We start from the raw sequence: 18582 nt of genomic DNA, 5'->3' as shown, positions 1-18582 counted from the left end.
GGCAATTCCGAAAGCCCAGCAGTTTCTACGCCGAAGCGTAGCTTCTGGCTTTGTCGGAATCGCCCCTTGAAGTAGACCACGCGCGCCAAAGGGCTCCTCGTTTTGGTTTCGTTGTCTTCTAACAAAGGACCTCCCGTCAACGCAGAAAGTAAGTCGCGCATTTCGTTCGCTAAAGAGTGAAACAAACGCAAAAGGAAGTAAACGTATGTTATTAAGGATGTCTACCTCTGTGATGCTCTGTGCACGACAGCTTGATGCACTATGTCTTGTACCATAGAGACTTTCTCTATATCTTGTGCGAACGGTGTTCAGTAACTTCCCTGGCTTGTACCCACGCAACGCGCCGAACCTGTGTTTCGGTTTCGTTTTTGTAAAGCGCTTGCACTGCTTGTACCATTTTTGAAATATATTGCCTTAATTTCTGACAGAAAGAAAATGTCAAGTCCAATGCTTAGTGGGTGCGCTGCAATAAGGTCCCTAGATGAAAACTTGGTCAAATCTGAGCTCTTTAGCTCGGTGAGTGGGCAAAGGCATCGCAATAAGCATCACTATAAATTTGGCGGCATAGGAAAATGGAGCAGTCGAAGCACGAGTCGAAGCGTGGGCGTCGTGTTCGCTGGCGAGTTTGAGAGCTGGAATGAACATGAAACTCGTTTTGCGAAGTCCCCAACATTAGGTAGAAATTGTTACAAATAGCTGTAAGCATGAGTAACAATCAGGGTAGCGTGACCGGTCGGCTTTCTACGATAAATGGCCGAAACCCGACGGTCGACGACATTTTCGCTAGAAAAGCTACAATGGAAAGAGTTAAGCCGGCACTGAAAAGAGCGTGCGTCAACTCTCTTCTCGCTTTGATCGTGCTCGTTGATATGTGAGTACTTTTTTTACGGGGTCGAACTATAACTGTCGCCTTTGACACATGTCATGCTGCCTTTATTGACCGTTTTTCGCGTTTTTTGCTGGGGTATTCAGTCGTCTGTGAGCAACGTCCACGATTAGATTTTCTGCTGGAACTCGTAGAAATCTAGCACTGAAACGAGCGTGCATCAACTCTCTTTTCTCTTCGATCGTGCACATTGATACGCGAGTCTACTTTTTTACGTGGTTTCACCATAACTGTCGGCTTTGACACTTGCCATTGACTGCACTTCGCGTGTTTGGCTCGATGATTCAGTCGGCTGTGAGAAACGCCCATGATTCGATTTTCTGTTTGAAGTTTTAGAAATCTAGCTTATTGATGTAAATTAACATCATCACATCTTACCATGAACAATAAGATTTCTGGTACGTTTAAAGGCGCAGTACATAACGCGTAACTTCCCGTCGGTGCGCACTTATTAAATAACAGGTGAGGTTCTCACTGGTGTTGCAGAAGTCGTGGGGCGCGGTAGTGCTGTATGTACTTGGCGTCACAAGTTGGTATCTTTTTTATTATTTTTATTTTTTTACTTTGCCAGGGGTGTATAAATTGGCAGTCCGATAGAGGAGACAGCCAATTTAGTACGCGACACTCCCAAGCACGCTCTGGCATCGGCGGCACGAAGCTATCGACCGCCCTGCTTTCAGTTTTTATCTTCCCACTGCCCCTTAGGTGGCCTTGCGACCCTGTGCTGCCTGCTTTATTATTATCTTGGGCACAGCCCTGAGGCCTCCGTTTGCCGATTAATTGTGCCCTCCTGGAGCACTAGTAAAAAATCCAATGTATCGTTGCGAGAAAAAAGCACTCCGCAACTAAAAAAGTGCCTCGCGACTTTTGCAACATTATTCAGAACCTTAAACAACAAAATACATAACTTACGTTGGCCATTCCCTTATATAAATATAAGTGCTAAATTCGCGCGGTGCCAACGAACTAAATAAAAGGCCGATGTAAAAGCGCTGATGCCGCTGACATCCCGTTGACGGCAGCCAAAATCGACCTCGTGCATGTAGGCTATAGTGACATGTTACTCATGCAAATTAAGTTCTATCTTGTCTCTGCATTCCAAATAGGGCCCATTTACACTTTGTAATATGATATACACTCTGAAAGATATTGGTGTTGTTCAAAGAATCATGGGTAATAATAAAAAATGAAATCCCGTCAGTGTGTTCTAAGACGAGAGATTGGCTCAACAACCCAGAAATAACCTGTGGAAACGATACTACATTGATACGCTGACATCGTAGCTGTAATGGGTTGTGTAATCGTTGCATTTTACAAACCTTGCTAATTCATGAGCTTTTACTGTTCTGTCTGCACAGGCGCCAAGGGTCTGTGATGAGGTTTTTTGAAGAAGAGTGGTTAGTGCTTTGGTACACTGGTAAGTTGATCCACTCTTCAAATATTTCAGCACTAACCATTCCTACCGTCTTTTCTTCATGCAGAGTGTGTCTTGGGCATACTACTTTGTTGCAACTCCCTTGTGTACATTGCCTCATACACCTGGGCTCACTTTTGGGAGCTGCCAGTGCCAATTACTCCTAAGCAGATGAAGCTACTCCGCATTTCTGAAACGGGTAAGCTTTTTTTCAGTGTATTGTTATAATCGAGGTAGCGGTAATACTTAGGTTCCAACCTAACAGGTCAGTACTGGCAGAGTGCAGTGATTATACGTTTTGCATTTGTTACTGTTAAAATAAACTGGTGTTGCTGTTCATTATATTGCTTTGTACAAACATTATATTCCTTGAAGGATGTCAGTCCCTGCATCCAGTATTTTAGAATTTTTGCAGCTTTTCAGGCTCTGAACATTTTTGTGGGTTGCAGACGCTGGGTTCAATGTAAAAAGTCCACCTCAGCCAAACCTGCCAGAGACAAGATGGCCTGGCTTTGATAGCTTTGTCCTGCCTTCGGCAACCTCATCACCACTTTCAAGATCAATGGTCATGACTCCACATGACACGTCTGCTGCAAGTTGGGGTTCTGCTGGGTATGCTAGCTCCATTGCTTTAGTTGTCCTTTTATTAAGTTTGTGTTGCCATCAAAATTGGCAGCAAAAGAAGGTACCAAATGCTCTTGCATTTTGTTTCCTCCAAAATATGACTGAGGCTACTAATATGTGTAAATTTGGTGTCAATTAAAGGAATGCCAAAGGTGAATTTTAAATCTTTTTAGAGTGATAGACTGCAGTCCTAAAAATCTTTGTTCTGTGCCAAAAGATGAGTTGATGAAGGCAGCTCAGGAATTCATTTAGACGAGAGGCATTAATTAGGTGTCATAAAATAAATGGTTGGAGTGGTTAGATAAAAAATTTAAATTTCATACATCTTTAAATGCTTCTAATTTGAGTTAGCTAGTGATTCAGTGTGTCTTCCTGCAAGCAGTGACAAAGCCACCTTTCCTGTTGCATACAGTAATCAAACTATTTTTGCTGTTGCTCCAAGTCAAAACACAGCTTTTGAAAAAAAGTAGAGAGCAGCTTTTCATGGCTGCTTGTACACTTCAAGAAGAAAAAACTATGGATCTGATCTCTTACTTTCTTTCTGATAACATCGAAAATCTTGGCATACTCACTGTTTCAGTTCGAGCTTTGGAGGCAATGCTAGCCTTTCATCCAGTTCTTGGTTGTTCTATACAGGAGCAAATGCTTCCCTCGACAAGGTGGGTACACTTCCTTATTCATGAGACATAACACGCAACGAGAAGAGTGACATGTTCCTGCAACCGGCGGCCATAGTACACTGCTTGCACTTGCAACCTAAACATAGTTTGTCCCATATTGGAAGCACAAAGGTGCACAAATAATACTTTAACATAACCTTTAGTCCACGAATTGTAGCTGCGGTATGCAGTAAAACTTCGTTCAGATGTTTTGTAAGAAAATGTGAGAAACAACATAGTAATCAGAAAAGATAGAAATATTGGCAAGTTGGAAAGGATGCATGCTTATTAATCAGTGCAAAAGCAATGGAAGGACACAAAACATGCGCTCATCCTGTGTCCTTCTATTTTGGTGTCTTCCATTGTTTTTGTGCTGATTAATAAGTATGTAACCAGAAAAACATACAATTTGAGCTCGTAAAGAAATTTGCAAGACAACTGTAGTTGACATCTACGTGATAAGAAACAGTGTATATCATTGTGGCATGAGATGCCAAGATGCACACCAAGCTAGTTGGGCTCAAGTAGCCCAAGACGTGCTTCGACTTCTTCACTACTTTGGCAAGCTTATGTTTGCAATCTTTGAAATTGGCCTGGGTTAGAGGCTTCCTCAGACAAGGCATTTTGGTAGGAAGGCTTGACGTGCTTACTCGGTGAAAATCGTGGCATCAGACATCAACATATGCCGATCTGATGGGGCTCTGTGTCGTCCTAATATTATGTAGTATTCTAAGGAGGTGATGGGAAACTCAAACAGAATCGAGCTGGTGAGTGACACTGGAATACAATGCTGCCAAAGCGAACCATGATGCTCATGTCACCTGGAGCAGAGAACGGCAGCATGTTTGAGTTGTTGCCTGCTGATAGTGTGCAGTACGCTTCCATCAGTAGTATGTCACACATGCTGTGAAACAGATAGGTGAATATGCTTGTCGCAGTAGGGTTGGCGGCGGTGGTTGTGAATGCAGCAAGATTTGCTGGTACCAGAATAGGAAATTAAATGTATGCTGGCATTTGCAAGTGACATGGGTGAGCAAGTACTGCAGGAGAGGTGCTGCAGTGGATGCCTACTGCTCTTGATAGCTTGTGCCTTGCACATTGCCCACTTCACATATGATCTGTCAGAAAAGCTATCATATAATCGCAGTTTGGCAACGTACTGAACGTTGGTGCCGAAAGATTTGTTTCCCAGGAACGTATTAACTGGTCAAAAAGAGGCATAACTGTATTGGGTCATCTTTTGTGTTCTCGGTCGCGAGCTTAGGTGCTGAGAAATGGTACGCAATGGGATTTTATTGACGATGTTTTGCTGTATATGAGGTAGTTATTCTATAGAAGGCATTGCAGTTTAAAAAAATTGCATTGTAAAAGGCTCGGAGTGAGACTTCTATGACTGCATTACTTGAGTAACATTGCAGTGTTGCCTGCTAAGTGTGAAACAGTATAAACTTCGTTGATGTTGCTTTTTGTACCTTTTAAGATTGATTGATGATAAATACCAGTGTAAATAACTGGGCAAGTTGGCCCTACATGATTTATTGACATTATCATTAAATAAAAACCCTCTACAAGGACGTGAATTTCGCGGGACAGCTATGATCCTTCTCATCTCTGCAGTACACCTTTATTTGCTGGCATCACCATTGAACATTGCTATGCTTGAAGTAACTGAAATCTTCCAAGGTATTTGTTTTATGAGCACTGACTGTCTTTGTGCTAGTAATCTTTGAGTAACGGCAATGCATATCTAATAGTGTGCTAGGATACTTGGCGAGCACCAGTGAACAGCAAACTAAGAAGCAAGGGACAGAACGTGGCAATGAACTATCACCGGAACCTTTTTTGGATTTATGGCTTGCTTTGCTCATTTTTTTTATGTTCGTTGAAGTTTGTTTTTTGTAACCTTATTGCTGCTGACAGGTTGCTAGAACTGATTTGTTTGCTGGTCTCTTTTCTTTTCTCTGCTTAGAGTGGCTTTTCGGATAGGTCTTCAGACTCGCCACTTGGAGGAGCCTCCGGTGGCCTGCGCTGGCGTGGTTCCTCACCTAAAGGTTTGGCTGCTGCCCTGACAACTTTTTTCTAGTTCACTGTGACTTCTACTTCATTCTTGCTAAAAGGGAGCAGGAAAAAATTCTATAGAAAGGCGGGTAGGTTAACTAGACCTAGTTCTGGTTTGCTAAACTGTACACAGAGAAGGGTAAAAAAACTAGGGAGATGCACAAAGGAAAAGTGCTTACACAATCCAAGGGTACCAGGCAGTGTTCTCAAAGTGTTGTCAGGTAGGTTTCCAGACCTTAGGAACTTGAGCAGTGCAGATATAGCCTTCTTTGGGGAGTTACTTTGGGAGCTCTGGCCTAGAACATTTTGTTTGACAGTGGATAACTGTCCTGTCTATCAAGCATTGCTTGTGTCAATTGTCTCTCAGTAAGTACTGCAGAGTGTACAGACACGGAAAACTTGTGTGATCATTTTGTTACAGCTGCATATATCACTAATAAAAATGTAGAAAACTCAGTAATTTATATTTTTAAATAGTGATACACATGCTCCAAAAAGTTATACCAGAAGAGAAGACAAGGTACTGTGAAAGTGAAAAAACAGTTCCTGTGCAAACTTAAAGGGACACTAAAGCGAAACAATAAATCAGTTTAGACTAATGAAGCATTGTTTGAGAACCCTGCAGGCAGTCATTTAAAAAAAAATAGTTTGATTATTAGATGAGAAAATGAAGGTCCAAGTATCAGTACTTGAATTGCGTGCCGAAACCCCAGCGCCGGTACGTCAGCGTGACGTCAGGGATTCCAAAGTATGTTTTCGCATTTGGGCCGCGTTGACTAAATAAAGGTTCCCGAAACTTGCCATGTTTAATATTTGGTTCCTTTAGAACACAATGTAGTCAATCTGTAATGCTATATGTAATTAGTGCGCCCTAGAAGATGCCATCAAAATCCAAGACGTCACAGTCCCTAGGTGTGGGAACTTCTGTAAGCGTCGCCACCCGTATTTCGTTCTTGCGCTTTTTCGGGCGTACCAAACGTCTTATCGTTGCAAGAGTGGTGTTTTTGGTGTTGTAGAACGGTAATTTACTGATGCAGAAGAAATCATTTTTCACCTTAGTGTCCCTTTAAGCAGCTGATAATATGGACCTAGCATTCTACGTGCAAAAAATCGCAGCATTGCTACTGAGCCTAAGGTCACAGGTTTGATTATGTGCCATAGCAGCACCATTTCGATTGGGGTGGAAATTGTAGCCAACACTACTGACATGAGCACGGTCATGCTGTGATAATGGCTGCCAGCAGCTCAAACATAGTGTAACTGGGTTTACCACTGGAAACTACCACAGTAGCTTATGGTGACATAGCGGCAACATATAGCAACACTTCAAATTGAAACTAGAAGCTCTCACACCTACTTCTTGCAAGAAAAGGAACATGATAATTCAGCTGTGTCCATCATCAGTTTAAAACCACTGCACAGTTTTTGTGCATCAGGTGTATTGCACAAGTGGAAACAGTTTGCTGTTAGCATGTTAGCAATGTATGTCTGAATAAACTGAACTGAACTGAACTTCATGTGTTTGGCATTTTCTCAGATAAACTTCTTTCAGTACAGCATCATTTATTGGCACTGTAGAATTTTTTGCCTCTGCCCTTTGAGTATAGAAATAGAGTCGGGCTCCATTCAAGAAGTTCACAAATTCCTGTGTTTCACCAGGGGGAGTATTCTGTAAGTGTCCACCTAGTGGACTGTCCATTTCGGCCACTGCTGATTGGCTAGGGTCGCTCGTCTCCTCCTCGGTCGTACAGCTGCATCCAATCAGCGGTCGAAATGGACAGTCCACTTAGTGGACTCTTACAAAATGCCCCCCTCCCTCTCCCCCCTCCCAGGGCTGAGATCACCACATCAAATTATTAAGTTCAAAATCGGGCAAAAAAAATTAAATGTTGTGCCTTATTTGGAGCATGGTACTGAATGTAATGTGAGATGCATTCTTGAACTGCGTTTAAAAGAAAAAAAGACAAAAGAAATGTACGTTATATGCACGTATGATGTTTTCCTAACCAAGTAAATTGGGAAGCTTTTTCTTGCAGTTTGAATTCTATATCATATACGCCTTTCTTTCATCCATGCAGTAAGATGGCACATAAGTGATGAACGCAGCTTGGTCGACTATCTGGCTGCCCATGAAGAATCCGATCGCAGCCTCTCTTTTGGTATGTAATGAAAGAATGATATATCTGTGGCTTTGTATCCAGTCGGTCATTTTCCAGGATATCAATTTTACTGTTAAAACATATAATTGGGCAGCTTCTTTCACCATGACAAAATGCATGTGTATGAAGGTTTTAATTTCAGTATGTTTTGATATTTGGTAAACTATGTTCCATTTATTGGCAAACAAGGGAAAAATGGCACATGCAGTTGCTGAAGTCAGGTTTGGCTTGATGGGGTGGGCAATTCTCAATGTATTTTGTGAAATCGATACTTTGCATGAAAAGGGTTAGTAGTCATTTCTGCATATGCTGAATGTCAATGTGCAGCAGTTGTACAAACAGTAGTTGTGTCTTTCATTGGAAATAAATCAGCTTGGAACTTTGGTTTGCAAGAGTATGTTTTTTTTGGTGCACATGCTGAAATGCTAACATCATAACAAAGATAAGTGAACATTCCAAATGGGGCAGTGCAAAGGAATACTAGGAATAGTAGGCTGTTTGCAAAATTTTATAAAACCTGTTGACAGAGTGTAAGCGCACCTTGAACATTGTTTATCCACTTCCTCATACAGATGTACCATCAAGCAGCGGCGTGTTGAACTCCTCGCTGCGGCTGGATGCTGACTCGGTGATCTCTCACCTGAGCCACTACCAGAAGGCGACAAGGTCTCCGCAGACGATGCATGGTGACGACCTTGACTCGGTGGCCACCTTCAGTGGAGACAGTGTATGTAGTGTTGCACTTTCTCGGGCAGAATTGTACTGAGTAGGAAACAGGAAAGTTTAGATTGAAATAAAATATAGTCCAAGGGAAGACTTCTCACAACCAATAAAATAAATATTGCAACCAATAATGCAAGTAGTAGTGGTGGGTTTAAAAGGGACTGCTTTAGAGGATCAGCATGTGTGGTTGCATAGAATGATCTGTGCTTGTAGGCACCCTTCGTATTTGCAAATGCAATCACTAACTTATGTGGGTAGCATGCAAGTGCATGATGCAGAACAAGCCACGTGATGTTCTTTAAGTAGTATTTCTGCATCTGGTGACCAGATTAGTCCACAGTCTAAGCAGCTTATTTTACTGCAATAAGAAGCTTACGCTGACCAGCCAATCTGGCGCACCTGCCAGAACTTCTCGGTGACACTTCAGTAGTGGCTCTGCGATGTAAAATGGAGGAGAACTGTGCTAATGAATTCCAGCGGGACAGCGATGCACTGTCCCAAAGAGCCAGGTAAGCATTCCAACTAGTTGCATTTCTGCATAGCAAGTCGCTCCCATGTGCATCGCAGTATACAGTTAAAGCTCAGTATAACAGTCTGCGAAATCATCAATTTCAGGGTGTCTACCAACCGGGAAAACCGGCATTTCTCGGGGATCTTGAGTAGTCTGGAAATACTCGGGGAAAACTCGGGGAATTTGTGTTTCTATCAGGGAAAATTAGCTGTAATTTTATTGAAAGGGAACGAAACTTGCGGTAATGCTGGCTTGAGTGACGGAGAGGAATTGCAATGAATCATCTTTGACGCCGTGTCGTCGGCTGGAGGAGTTGCCAGTGTACAGTTAATGGCTGACTTTCCGAGTTAATGTATAACAACGTCTCTGAAAATATATCTGAAATTTCGGATGCAGGAACCGTTTGCCATCTGATTTTCTGGACCTTTCGCCGTGACCGCATGTCCCAAGCGGCATTAATCAAAACCACCAGCGCTGCCGCTTGGATTATTTCGCCACCTCGAACCGGCACTCTCGCACGCAGATATGCTGGCAGCCGTAGCCACACTAGACCTAGCTGCTTCGATGTTCGCTATTAAGTTTCTTGCCGTTGTAGGCTGTGTCTTTCATTGAAAGAATTAGCTGATGTCGCAATGGCTGCGACTCCGCTTTTGTGGTCCTTGCTATTGGCTTTGAAGCTCGGAAAGCATGTTGCTTCGCATAATGCTGGTTTTCGAAAGTCAGCTTCGCCTTAATACAGAAATCTTGCGCTGTGAAGCATATGCGAAAGTATTGCGGTGAAGCGTAACAAGTGTGGGAAGAGGCAATTGTCATGGGATTCCTTAATTATACACACATGCACCCGTCATCTCGTGTCCCAGTATGAGCACCGTTATGCTTAGTAAGTGTACTGGCAGGCCTTTAGTGCTTCTTCAGATGTGCCGGTGGCGATTTGAGCCTTTAAGGGCAGTAAAAGACATGCATTTATTTTTTCAAACTGCCCCATTTTTCGGTCGTTTTCGCAGTCCTAGGGAGTCTGAAAAATCGGACGTTGGCTGTACAACTGACCTAGATGATGCTTTAAATGGTCCGTGTGGCGAACACACGGCGAACGGAGGACGAGAACACAAAGGACCTACACATTGAGGAATGAACCGGGAAGGAAGCATGCTGCCCGTTTATTTGAAGGAGCTTGAGCCCAAAAAAATTACCGACGATTACGTTACTTCCTAATGCGAAATTTGAGCGCAGCAAATGCGAGCCTTTGTTTGCGTTTGGCCTCGGCCTCGGCCGCGCGAACGGTAGAGTCTTCTCTGCGACGGCGATGAGCTTCTGCTTCAGCCTCGCTTACTGCTGGTTGCTCTCGACGGCGGCGATGAGCCTCCGCTTCGGCGGTGCGAATGGCAGGGTCTTCTCGGCGGCGGGGATGAGCTTCTGCTTCAGCCTCGCTTACTGCTGGTTGCTCTCGACGGCGGCGATGAGCCTCCGCTTCGGCGGCGCGAACGGCAGGGTCTTCTCGGCGGCGGCGCTTAGCCTCTGCTTCGGCGACGCATACTCCTGGATCATCTCGACGGCGGCGACGGTAAGCTTCTGCTTCGGCGGCACGCACCTCTGGATTCTGACGGCGACGGCGCTGGGCCTCTGCTCTGGCAGCTCGTTTAGCAGCAGCAGCAGCAGCAGCAGACGGAGGACTTCCATCGGTCGTCTCGCTCATGGCTCAGAAAGAACTGGCAGATAATTTCGCAGTGGCGAACGGCAGCGGCAATTTCGGCTCGGGCGGTGCACATATACAGATCCGCCGCCACCGATCTGGCTCTCTGATTGCCACCGCACAGGGCGAACGGCAGCGGCAATTTCGGCTCGGGCGGTGCACATATACAGATCCGCCGCCACCGATCTGGCTCTCTGATTGCCACCGCACAGGGGTTGCATTGGAGGAGGAGCGAAGAAAGGAATTAAGTTCGAGCCGGCGCTTTGACAACCGGAGACTCGCAGGAAGAGGGGGGAGGGGGGCGGCGTGTACACCCAGCGGCAAACGATGGGGGCAGAAGCGCGCGCAGCAAGCGGACAACACGATAAAGGGAGGAGGGAAGAGATAGCAGCGACTGACTGATGCCGCTGACGCCGATAGTGAGTCAACCCCAGCTGCGGAGTTGGTTTCAGGGACAACGCCGCCGATGCCGACACAAACAATATGATACCCTCGCTTCCGCAGCGCTAAGAACCAGGTCTAGCCGTGGGAAGGTGGTCACGTATTCGTCGACGTGCCGGGGCCTACGTGAAATAACCGGCGCGTCGGCAACTGAAGAGCACCCTATCCGCCACACAAGAACAGGGGGGGGGGGGGGGGGACCCTTTCCTCCTCTTTCTGCATGGCGGCGACGGTGTTCTATGCAGTCACGTTATCTTGACTCTCTAGCGGCGTCAGCGGCATCCAGCGGTATCAGTCGGTCGCTGCTAGCGCTGGGGGGATGAAAGGGGGGCGGAGCTGGTTACGAGGCCGACGACAACGCCGACGACGACGCGAAACCCAGGAACGGACGCCAAAGAGCTGCGCTCTAAAAAGAAAGTGTTCGCTAACGCCGAGATGCAGGTAACCCTCATCCAAACCAAAATAAGCTTTTTAAAACAGTGATATGCAACACTGAGGCGTTGCGTGCAGGCTGAGTATGTCAGGACAGTTGAGGTTGACTTACTATCAGCTGTTGCGAGACAGTCTCGCTTGTGACAAAATTCGGGCCTCATACCAATGAGCTTGCTCTCACACGAAAGCATGGCTGGCTTAACTTTATTCGTATCACCGAGACGATATTGCTGACATATGTGGCATGAAACCGCATCATTCGTCCCAGACTCCCAAATTTATAAAAAATTTTTCTCATTAAGACTTGCTTTTTTTCAATTGCCTCATAATTTGGAAAATTCTGTGGCCCCTTTCCATGTAAGAAAAATTGATCCACAGTGACTGTACTTATTTGCATAAAAGGTCGAATTTCAATAGAATGAAATTTTCCTATGACAAAGCAAGTTGCTGATTTTACCAACTTCGTTATATCAAGGTTTAATTGTATACAGTCATTTCTCAATGTAACAAACTATTTTCATTTCCTGATTTTAATTGTATTGAAAACCGTGCCTCTTCTCTTCGCAATTTAACAAACTAGTTTCGTGACATGGTTGTGACATAACGAAGTCATTGGCCATTTCAAGCATGTGCTTGGAGCCTGTATAGCTGGTAAATCTAGCAAATAACTATACAAATGCCGGCCGAGAAAAATGTTATTTTCAAGTGTTTTTTTACATGAAAGGTTTGAGTGGTAAAAGCGCCGTAGAACCGCACATGCCAGGACACAGTATGAAAATAACACCGCTGTGCCATCTGTCGCGCAAGAGTCCGCGCTGCAATTCGGAGCGCTTGGAGAAACCCGAGATCTGGCTATTCCTTCAATGCAAGGGGTGTGGGGAACAGGTGAGCAAGCAGTAACGTAATCAAGCAGCCGCTAGAGGGGGATGTACACCTATCCGTCGTCTCCCCCTAGTGCGCAGGTGTCCTCTCCTCTACCCTTGCTGTCGCTGTGCATTGCTATCCCTATGCGGGCCACTTCCCATATGTATGTTGGAGGCATTCTTCAGCAGATGCTAAGGGCAAGCCGGGATGGTTCATGCCTTGATGCGCAATTTGTTCCCGCACATCTAGTGTTGGCGGTTGCGTAATCATAAGTTTCCAAGGCATGGTGCGAAGTGTGCGTTAACGGTGTGAGAGCAAGTGTTCTTGGTCATTGAGTGAGATCTCTCCCTGAGCGCTCGTGACAATGATAAAGCTGCAAACCTTACTTCGTGTAGTTGTCTCTTTGTTATTGCCGTCAATGCTCCACCTTCCTGGCACAACTGTCAGTTTTTTTTCTCAGGACAAATATCTGGATCTTTTTGCACTTTTGTTTTTAATTTGAGGGTGCCATCTGATGACGGTGGGGGCACTAAGCGTCATCCGTCATGCTGTCCAAAATTTGTGACGCTGCGTGATGCAACACGCCAATCTCGGATGCTGTGAGCCATGCCGATGCACTGCTCTCGACGCGATCTGCACTGTGCGTGCTGGCGCTCATAAATCGCAAGACCAGGCCATATTAGCGTGGTTGTTTATAAGTAATTACTGGCAAAGTACTGTCTGCCAGGAGTGTTCCGAGAATTTCTGAAGTGATTTTTACTGTTAAAACTTTAAAACCTTGAATTAACATGATCTATATAACGAAGTTTTTCGCATCAAGTACCACTTTGTTATATCGAGATTCGACTGCATTAAAAGAGCACTGATACAAAATTTCGAAGTCAAGATAACTTGTAAGATCAATTTCTGCGAACACAGACACAGCATCTTGAAAATATTAGTATATCAGTGGGGAATGTAGCTTAATGAATGTAGCTTAAAACATATTTAAAATAAATTTAAAGTGCATACATGGAGCCAACCACAAATCACCGGACCTCGCAACATTGACTTCAATGAGGTTGGTTTGTAAGCATTCCAGAGTGCAACAGTGCTATGTCACGAGGTTATGTTAGGTTCTTGTTTATCCCTCGACCTAGCCCTTCATTGTTGCACTACTGGTCTACCTCAGTGTTTACCTCTACCTCAGTCGCTGCAACAGTTTTTGTCATGCCTATTGGAAGATTTCCGACATTATATTTGTGTTGACTGTGCAGGAAGTGTGAGTACAGCACCATGTCGAGTGCATAGTGCATCGTTGACTTCTGCCAAATGCATTCAGGCTTGGGTATATAGTCATGCATAGGTTGCCCAGTGATGACCCTTAGTGGCATAAGTGGACCAAGTTCGCATGCTTTACTGAGCACAAAGAGTGGACGCTGCTGAAAAGCAGCCACATTTGCTCACTTCATTTCCAACGAAAAAAAAAAAAAATATTTTGACGTTACTTCTACTTTGTTTTACTGAAAATCAGCAGGGATATCACATCTTATTGTCCGGATGGTTCAATATAACACTTGGCACGCTTACTTGCTGGTTTGTAACAAAAAGAAAATGCGAATGTTGCCTTCTTCATCCGGAAAACCAGCAGCCAGCTGTTGCCAAGGCAGAACTGGCATAGACAGGTGTCATTGCCTATCGGCAGCTGCTGAAAGCAGAGCCGCCATTCCGGCAGGGCTGCCATGTGAGAAAGATGGCTGGTTTGATGACGCCTACACCTGAAAGTGATCAGCTAAATCTGGTATGGTGGAGACTCCTGTCTGCAGAAAATTGTTGCTGTTGAATGACGACGAGGACATACCATGGCACGTGTGTATGTAAATAGAGAAAAAGAACTAGCAACAATGAATTTCGTGCACCAGCTTTTGTGCAATCACGTTACCTTGTTACAACCTTGCAATGTTACGATCACGTTGTGTGTACAGTTTTGTGCAATCACGTTACCAGCTGTGTGTGCAAACCTACTGGCTCCTCTCATTGCTATATGAAATCGAAACTTGGATTGGTTGCTATAAATGAGGCTCCAAATAATCCAATCGGCCATCGTGCGGTGAACCAAACAAGGTTTCTTGCTGTGATTACTGGGTCGTTAGTTACTTAGAATAAAAAATCCAAGGTCAAAATTTTTTCTTTCAGCACTTATTTAAGTAAAAGTTAGATTCGCTTCATATTAGGAATATCAATGGCTATCCTGGGACACACAAGAGATGGGATCAGGGATTGGGCGATTGTTGCCTACGAAATGAATAAGAAAATGACATGTAGCAGCACTGTACCAAATCAACAGGTTTTCCACTTGCTTTTAGTGACAGCAGATAACAATACTCATAACCATTAAAGCTTGTGTCTCATGTACTGCAATTCATGGCCACAAGTGGTGTGTGCTATCATAGACAAACAAAACCCGAACCGGACGGTTAGAAAATTAATGCAAAATATGAAGAAACTTATTCAATATAATTTGTTTTTGTTCTGATAACAGTGCAGTTGATTTTCTTCTACAAAGAATCGTGTATGTATTGTGCCCTTAAATTCTAATAAAACACTTTGCAATGCTCCCTGCCAATAGTCTCATTTCTTATGACGTGAATTTTTCCATTGCACATTTCATCATGATCTCATCACAATTGCAGGTTTGGAAGAAGTGGTCTATTGATAAAGACAAGCTGGACATTTGGGTCGAGAACCTTCGCAAGGTTTGTGAATGCTTTTAAAGTCCACATTTCCCCACTGTGCAGAGATATATGCGGAGTTACATTCCAGCAAATTTTGTTGCTGTGGAATTGTAGTACAGCAACATTCCTTTTTTGAGAGGTACGAAATGCATTGAATCCTATGGGCGATTGCTGGGGATACGAAAATGTTTCGTTGTCACGAGAATTTTGTTATTGATTGCGAGTTGCGACTGTATTCAGTTGATGTCCGTTAATTCGATCCTATTGGGACAAACGAAATTCATCGAATTATCTGGTGGGTCAAATTAAACAAGATGCAGAATAAAACAGCAAAACATGCTGCCCACTCACTTGGCAGTATGCTCCAAATGCATATGACTGTTGCAAGGCAGTTTCAGCTTCTTGGCCGATTGCACTAGTCAGGAAATTTTCAGCCCAATTTTATTCAAAAAGTAAGAAAGACGTGTGTTAAAATTGGGTAAATGCTGTAATAATGTATTGTGGGGGTCGGCTACGGTTATTGCTGGTAAAATCTTCCTAGGGCAGGCTGAAAATTGGCGTTTTCGACCAGAGATGGCGTGTGTTCAACGCATTCACTGTACCCTAAGCTCTGCTGAGACAGATGCTGCCACTAAGGGGGTCACTAATTGGGTCACCATAGGGGTCAAGTACGTGTGTGCTGACTGGTCAAGCTTAAATTATCTGGCAAAGGCCAATTTTGGGATAGAAATAAATGATGGGGCCCATAAATGCATAGGCGCTGGTCAGGATCGAACTAACTGAAAAGTCAAATTAACCGTAGTCGAATTAACAAAAGTCCTCTAGAGAACAGATTGGTGGGCTAGTTGGTACTGCATAACTTGAGGCAAAGCGCAAAGAAAACATGAGGGCAAGAGAAGAAAACGAAGACACAGCGCTACTAACAACTGAATTTTTATTGCACATGGTTACCACATATATATACCCAACGTACAGCCGGCCAATATCACAACATAGAAAAAAAAAGTCTTCTGTACTGGCTTTACATAAATTAGTCAGTCAGGAAGCCTCTTAAGAAGCAGTTTGTGGCAAGGATAGCTGGTGTCCTTTTTGAGTGATTGTGGTTCATGTGTTTACATCTTAGTGTTGCCGACTACTAATATAGCCGGGTGCCTTTGGTTAGGTGCATTGTTTCTATTTGTTCTTTGTTTACAAAACTTGTGAAGAGCATTTCATACATAACACAAGGTGTCACAAGTAGGGAATACACTAATAATAAATACAAATGTAACATAGTGGTTTAGACAACAGTGTTAATACTGGCTCACTTATAGTGTACTTTATTACTTTGTTGAAAAACTGGTCATATGGTCATAAAACAATAATTGCAACATGTAAAGATTAGCAGCAATATTTTGTTCATGTTACAGTGGATCAGCCAGACCATTGTGAAACGAGTGGACTCTGAGATAGACTCCATCAACACCACGCTCCAGAGGCTGGGATCATCGGATTTGCGTATTGGTGGTAAGTGCAGCATTCACGTTTACTGTTTTGCTTATTGTATATGGACACTCCAGGTGTATTTCTGCCATCGCTATGAGGTTCCGCATAAAGTCCAAGGGCGATAAAATCGTCGCCATGTGCTGTACGTACGAGTGGAAGCATGCGACGGTGATCCGGTGATTGCGGCTGAATCTCTTGCATGCAAGTGAAGGGAGCGGGGTGCAAGTCTTCCATCGCAGTGCTTTGGCAGGGGGGGTTCTAGACTGCGCAGCCGCCCGGCCGCTACATCTTGAAAGCCATCTGTGATGGGGACAGAGTTGGGCAGCGCTCTGCGTCTTTGTGGCTTAGTTCGTGTTGATGTGAAACAATACGAAGATCAATTCACTTGCTTGCTGCTGCCCTGCTTCCTCACTCCAGCATTCTGACAGCGAGTTTCCATGGTCATCGAGTGAGATATGTTAGTGTTTGCTTGTGCTTGCACGCGTGACACCATGCTAGTTAATTTAGTTGGTATGCCTATGTTTACAAGCTCAAACAGTTAATAAAACTGCTATCCTTATTTCGTATAGCTAGATGTGCACTAATTTGGTTTCACAATCGATGCTTTGCCTTTTGGGCGAAACTGTGGCATTTTTAGTTGTACAGTAAAAGCTCGTTAATTCGAACCGCAAGGGGAAGCCGCTTCAGTTCGAATTAACGAAAGTTCAAACTAATGAAAGTGAAGAAGAGCAACAGTACACTGCGATTTGGAAGCAGTAGGGCGTGTCAGAAAGGGATGGCGTGTGCCGCGGGCACACGCCATCTTCAAGTCGAAGCTCTGGGTCCGACTGTGCCGCACCACCGATGTCCACCGAAACGAACGTTAGCCGAGGCTTACTAACACCATCACAATGAATCGCGATGGCCGATACCTCCTAAGCTGAAAACAGGTGCACAACCGATGAAGACTGCCGAGACAAAGACGCTGAATATGTGAAGGTGGCGAAGGCCCTGATTCGTTGGTTCTTGATTGCAAGCGCAACTGCGATGTACTTGATTCGCTGTGTTTTGGCGCTTGCCATGCCATCTCTGCACAACATTAGCAGCTGTACAAGATTTCCAAAGCCTTCGAGATTCGCAACGGGCAAGAAGTCTCGGAGGTTGCATAGAACGGAGAGGCGGCAGCCGCCGCTGCCTTTTGGCTGACCCCGCGCCGGTTAGATTTTTTTCCAATTTTGCCTTCTCTCGCTGCTCTCTCCGTTTCGGAGGCAATACAGCCTTGTGTGTAGGCAGTAGGCGCGTTTCTCTGGCCGTGTGCCAGACGAGCGTAGTTCGAATTATCCGTGAGGGAACCTTCTCGCGTTCGAATTAACGGACTTTTTTATACATAGACTTCTGTGGAGCTTGGCCGGACCAAATCGTACAGTTCGAATTATCCATAAATACGAATTATTAAAGTTCGAATTAACGAGCTTTCACTGTACTGTCATTAATAAGTCTTGTTGGGATTCATGTGTTGGTGGTGCTGCAGCCATAAGCAGCATTCTGTTCTTTTTCTTTTTCTTTTAAAAAAGACCTGCTGTGATTTGCATTGCTGGTATGTGTTGGATCTAGATGCCATGTTTAGCTCTTTATTATTATTTTAACCTATTGGCTACCAAAAAATTTGGACAACGCTTAAGCTTCGCCTTTAAGAGTGGAACGCGGTAGCATTCAAATATCCCTGACTGCTTCTTGCACTTCCTGGCAACTGCAGCTTATGTAAACGCAATGTTTACCAGGAAACACTGGCAGTGAACGCTATGCACAAAGGTGAGCTTTCTGGTACAAAATCTTGTTTGGGTTTCAGATGTGCGGAGACAAGTTCCATTTGGATGGTGTTGTAAGGAACCAGGCATGTTGCTCTGTGAATGGTAGAAATGGAAAAGGGGTTTGTGTTTGAG

The 18582-nt window shown here is 44.3% G+C and overlaps 1 protein-coding gene across 2 annotated transcripts in view; it reads left to right on the top strand.

The window, feature by feature from the left end:
- The first annotated feature begins 10 nt into the window (after positions 1-10).
- The window catches only part of LOC135914228 (transmembrane protein 209), a 33330-nt gene continuing 14758 nt past the window's right edge, over positions 11-18582 (top strand). Inside the window, exons 1-10 of one of the 2 annotated variants that reach the window (XM_065446988.1) lie at positions 11-148; positions 2245-2303; positions 2368-2499; positions 2750-2912; positions 3505-3583; positions 5553-5634; positions 7720-7800; positions 8373-8527; positions 15134-15196; positions 16585-16681. In XM_065446988.1, the coding sequence (XP_065303060.1) occupies positions 2261-2303; positions 2368-2499; positions 2750-2912; positions 3505-3583; positions 5553-5634; positions 7720-7800; positions 8373-8527; positions 15134-15196; positions 16585-16681 (895 nt within the window). In that variant the 5' untranslated portion in view covers positions 11-148; positions 2245-2260. Of the gene's footprint in view, positions 149-542; positions 872-2244; positions 2304-2367; positions 2500-2749; positions 2913-3504; positions 3584-5552; positions 5635-7719; positions 7801-8372; positions 8528-15133; positions 15197-16584; positions 16682-18582 lie in introns of those variants that run through there. The other variant, XM_065446987.1, reaches the window with a different exon arrangement.

The sequence above is a fragment of the Dermacentor albipictus genome, chromosome 6 (genome assembly GCF_038994185.2).
Source record: "Dermacentor albipictus isolate Rhodes 1998 colony chromosome 6, USDA_Dalb.pri_finalv2, whole genome shotgun sequence".
In the NCBI taxonomy this organism is placed as follows: domain Eukaryota; kingdom Metazoa; phylum Arthropoda; class Arachnida; order Ixodida; family Ixodidae; genus Dermacentor; species Dermacentor albipictus.
The sequence above is the reverse complement of the archived record's forward strand: the minus strand, read 5'-3'. Positions and strand labels throughout refer to the sequence as shown.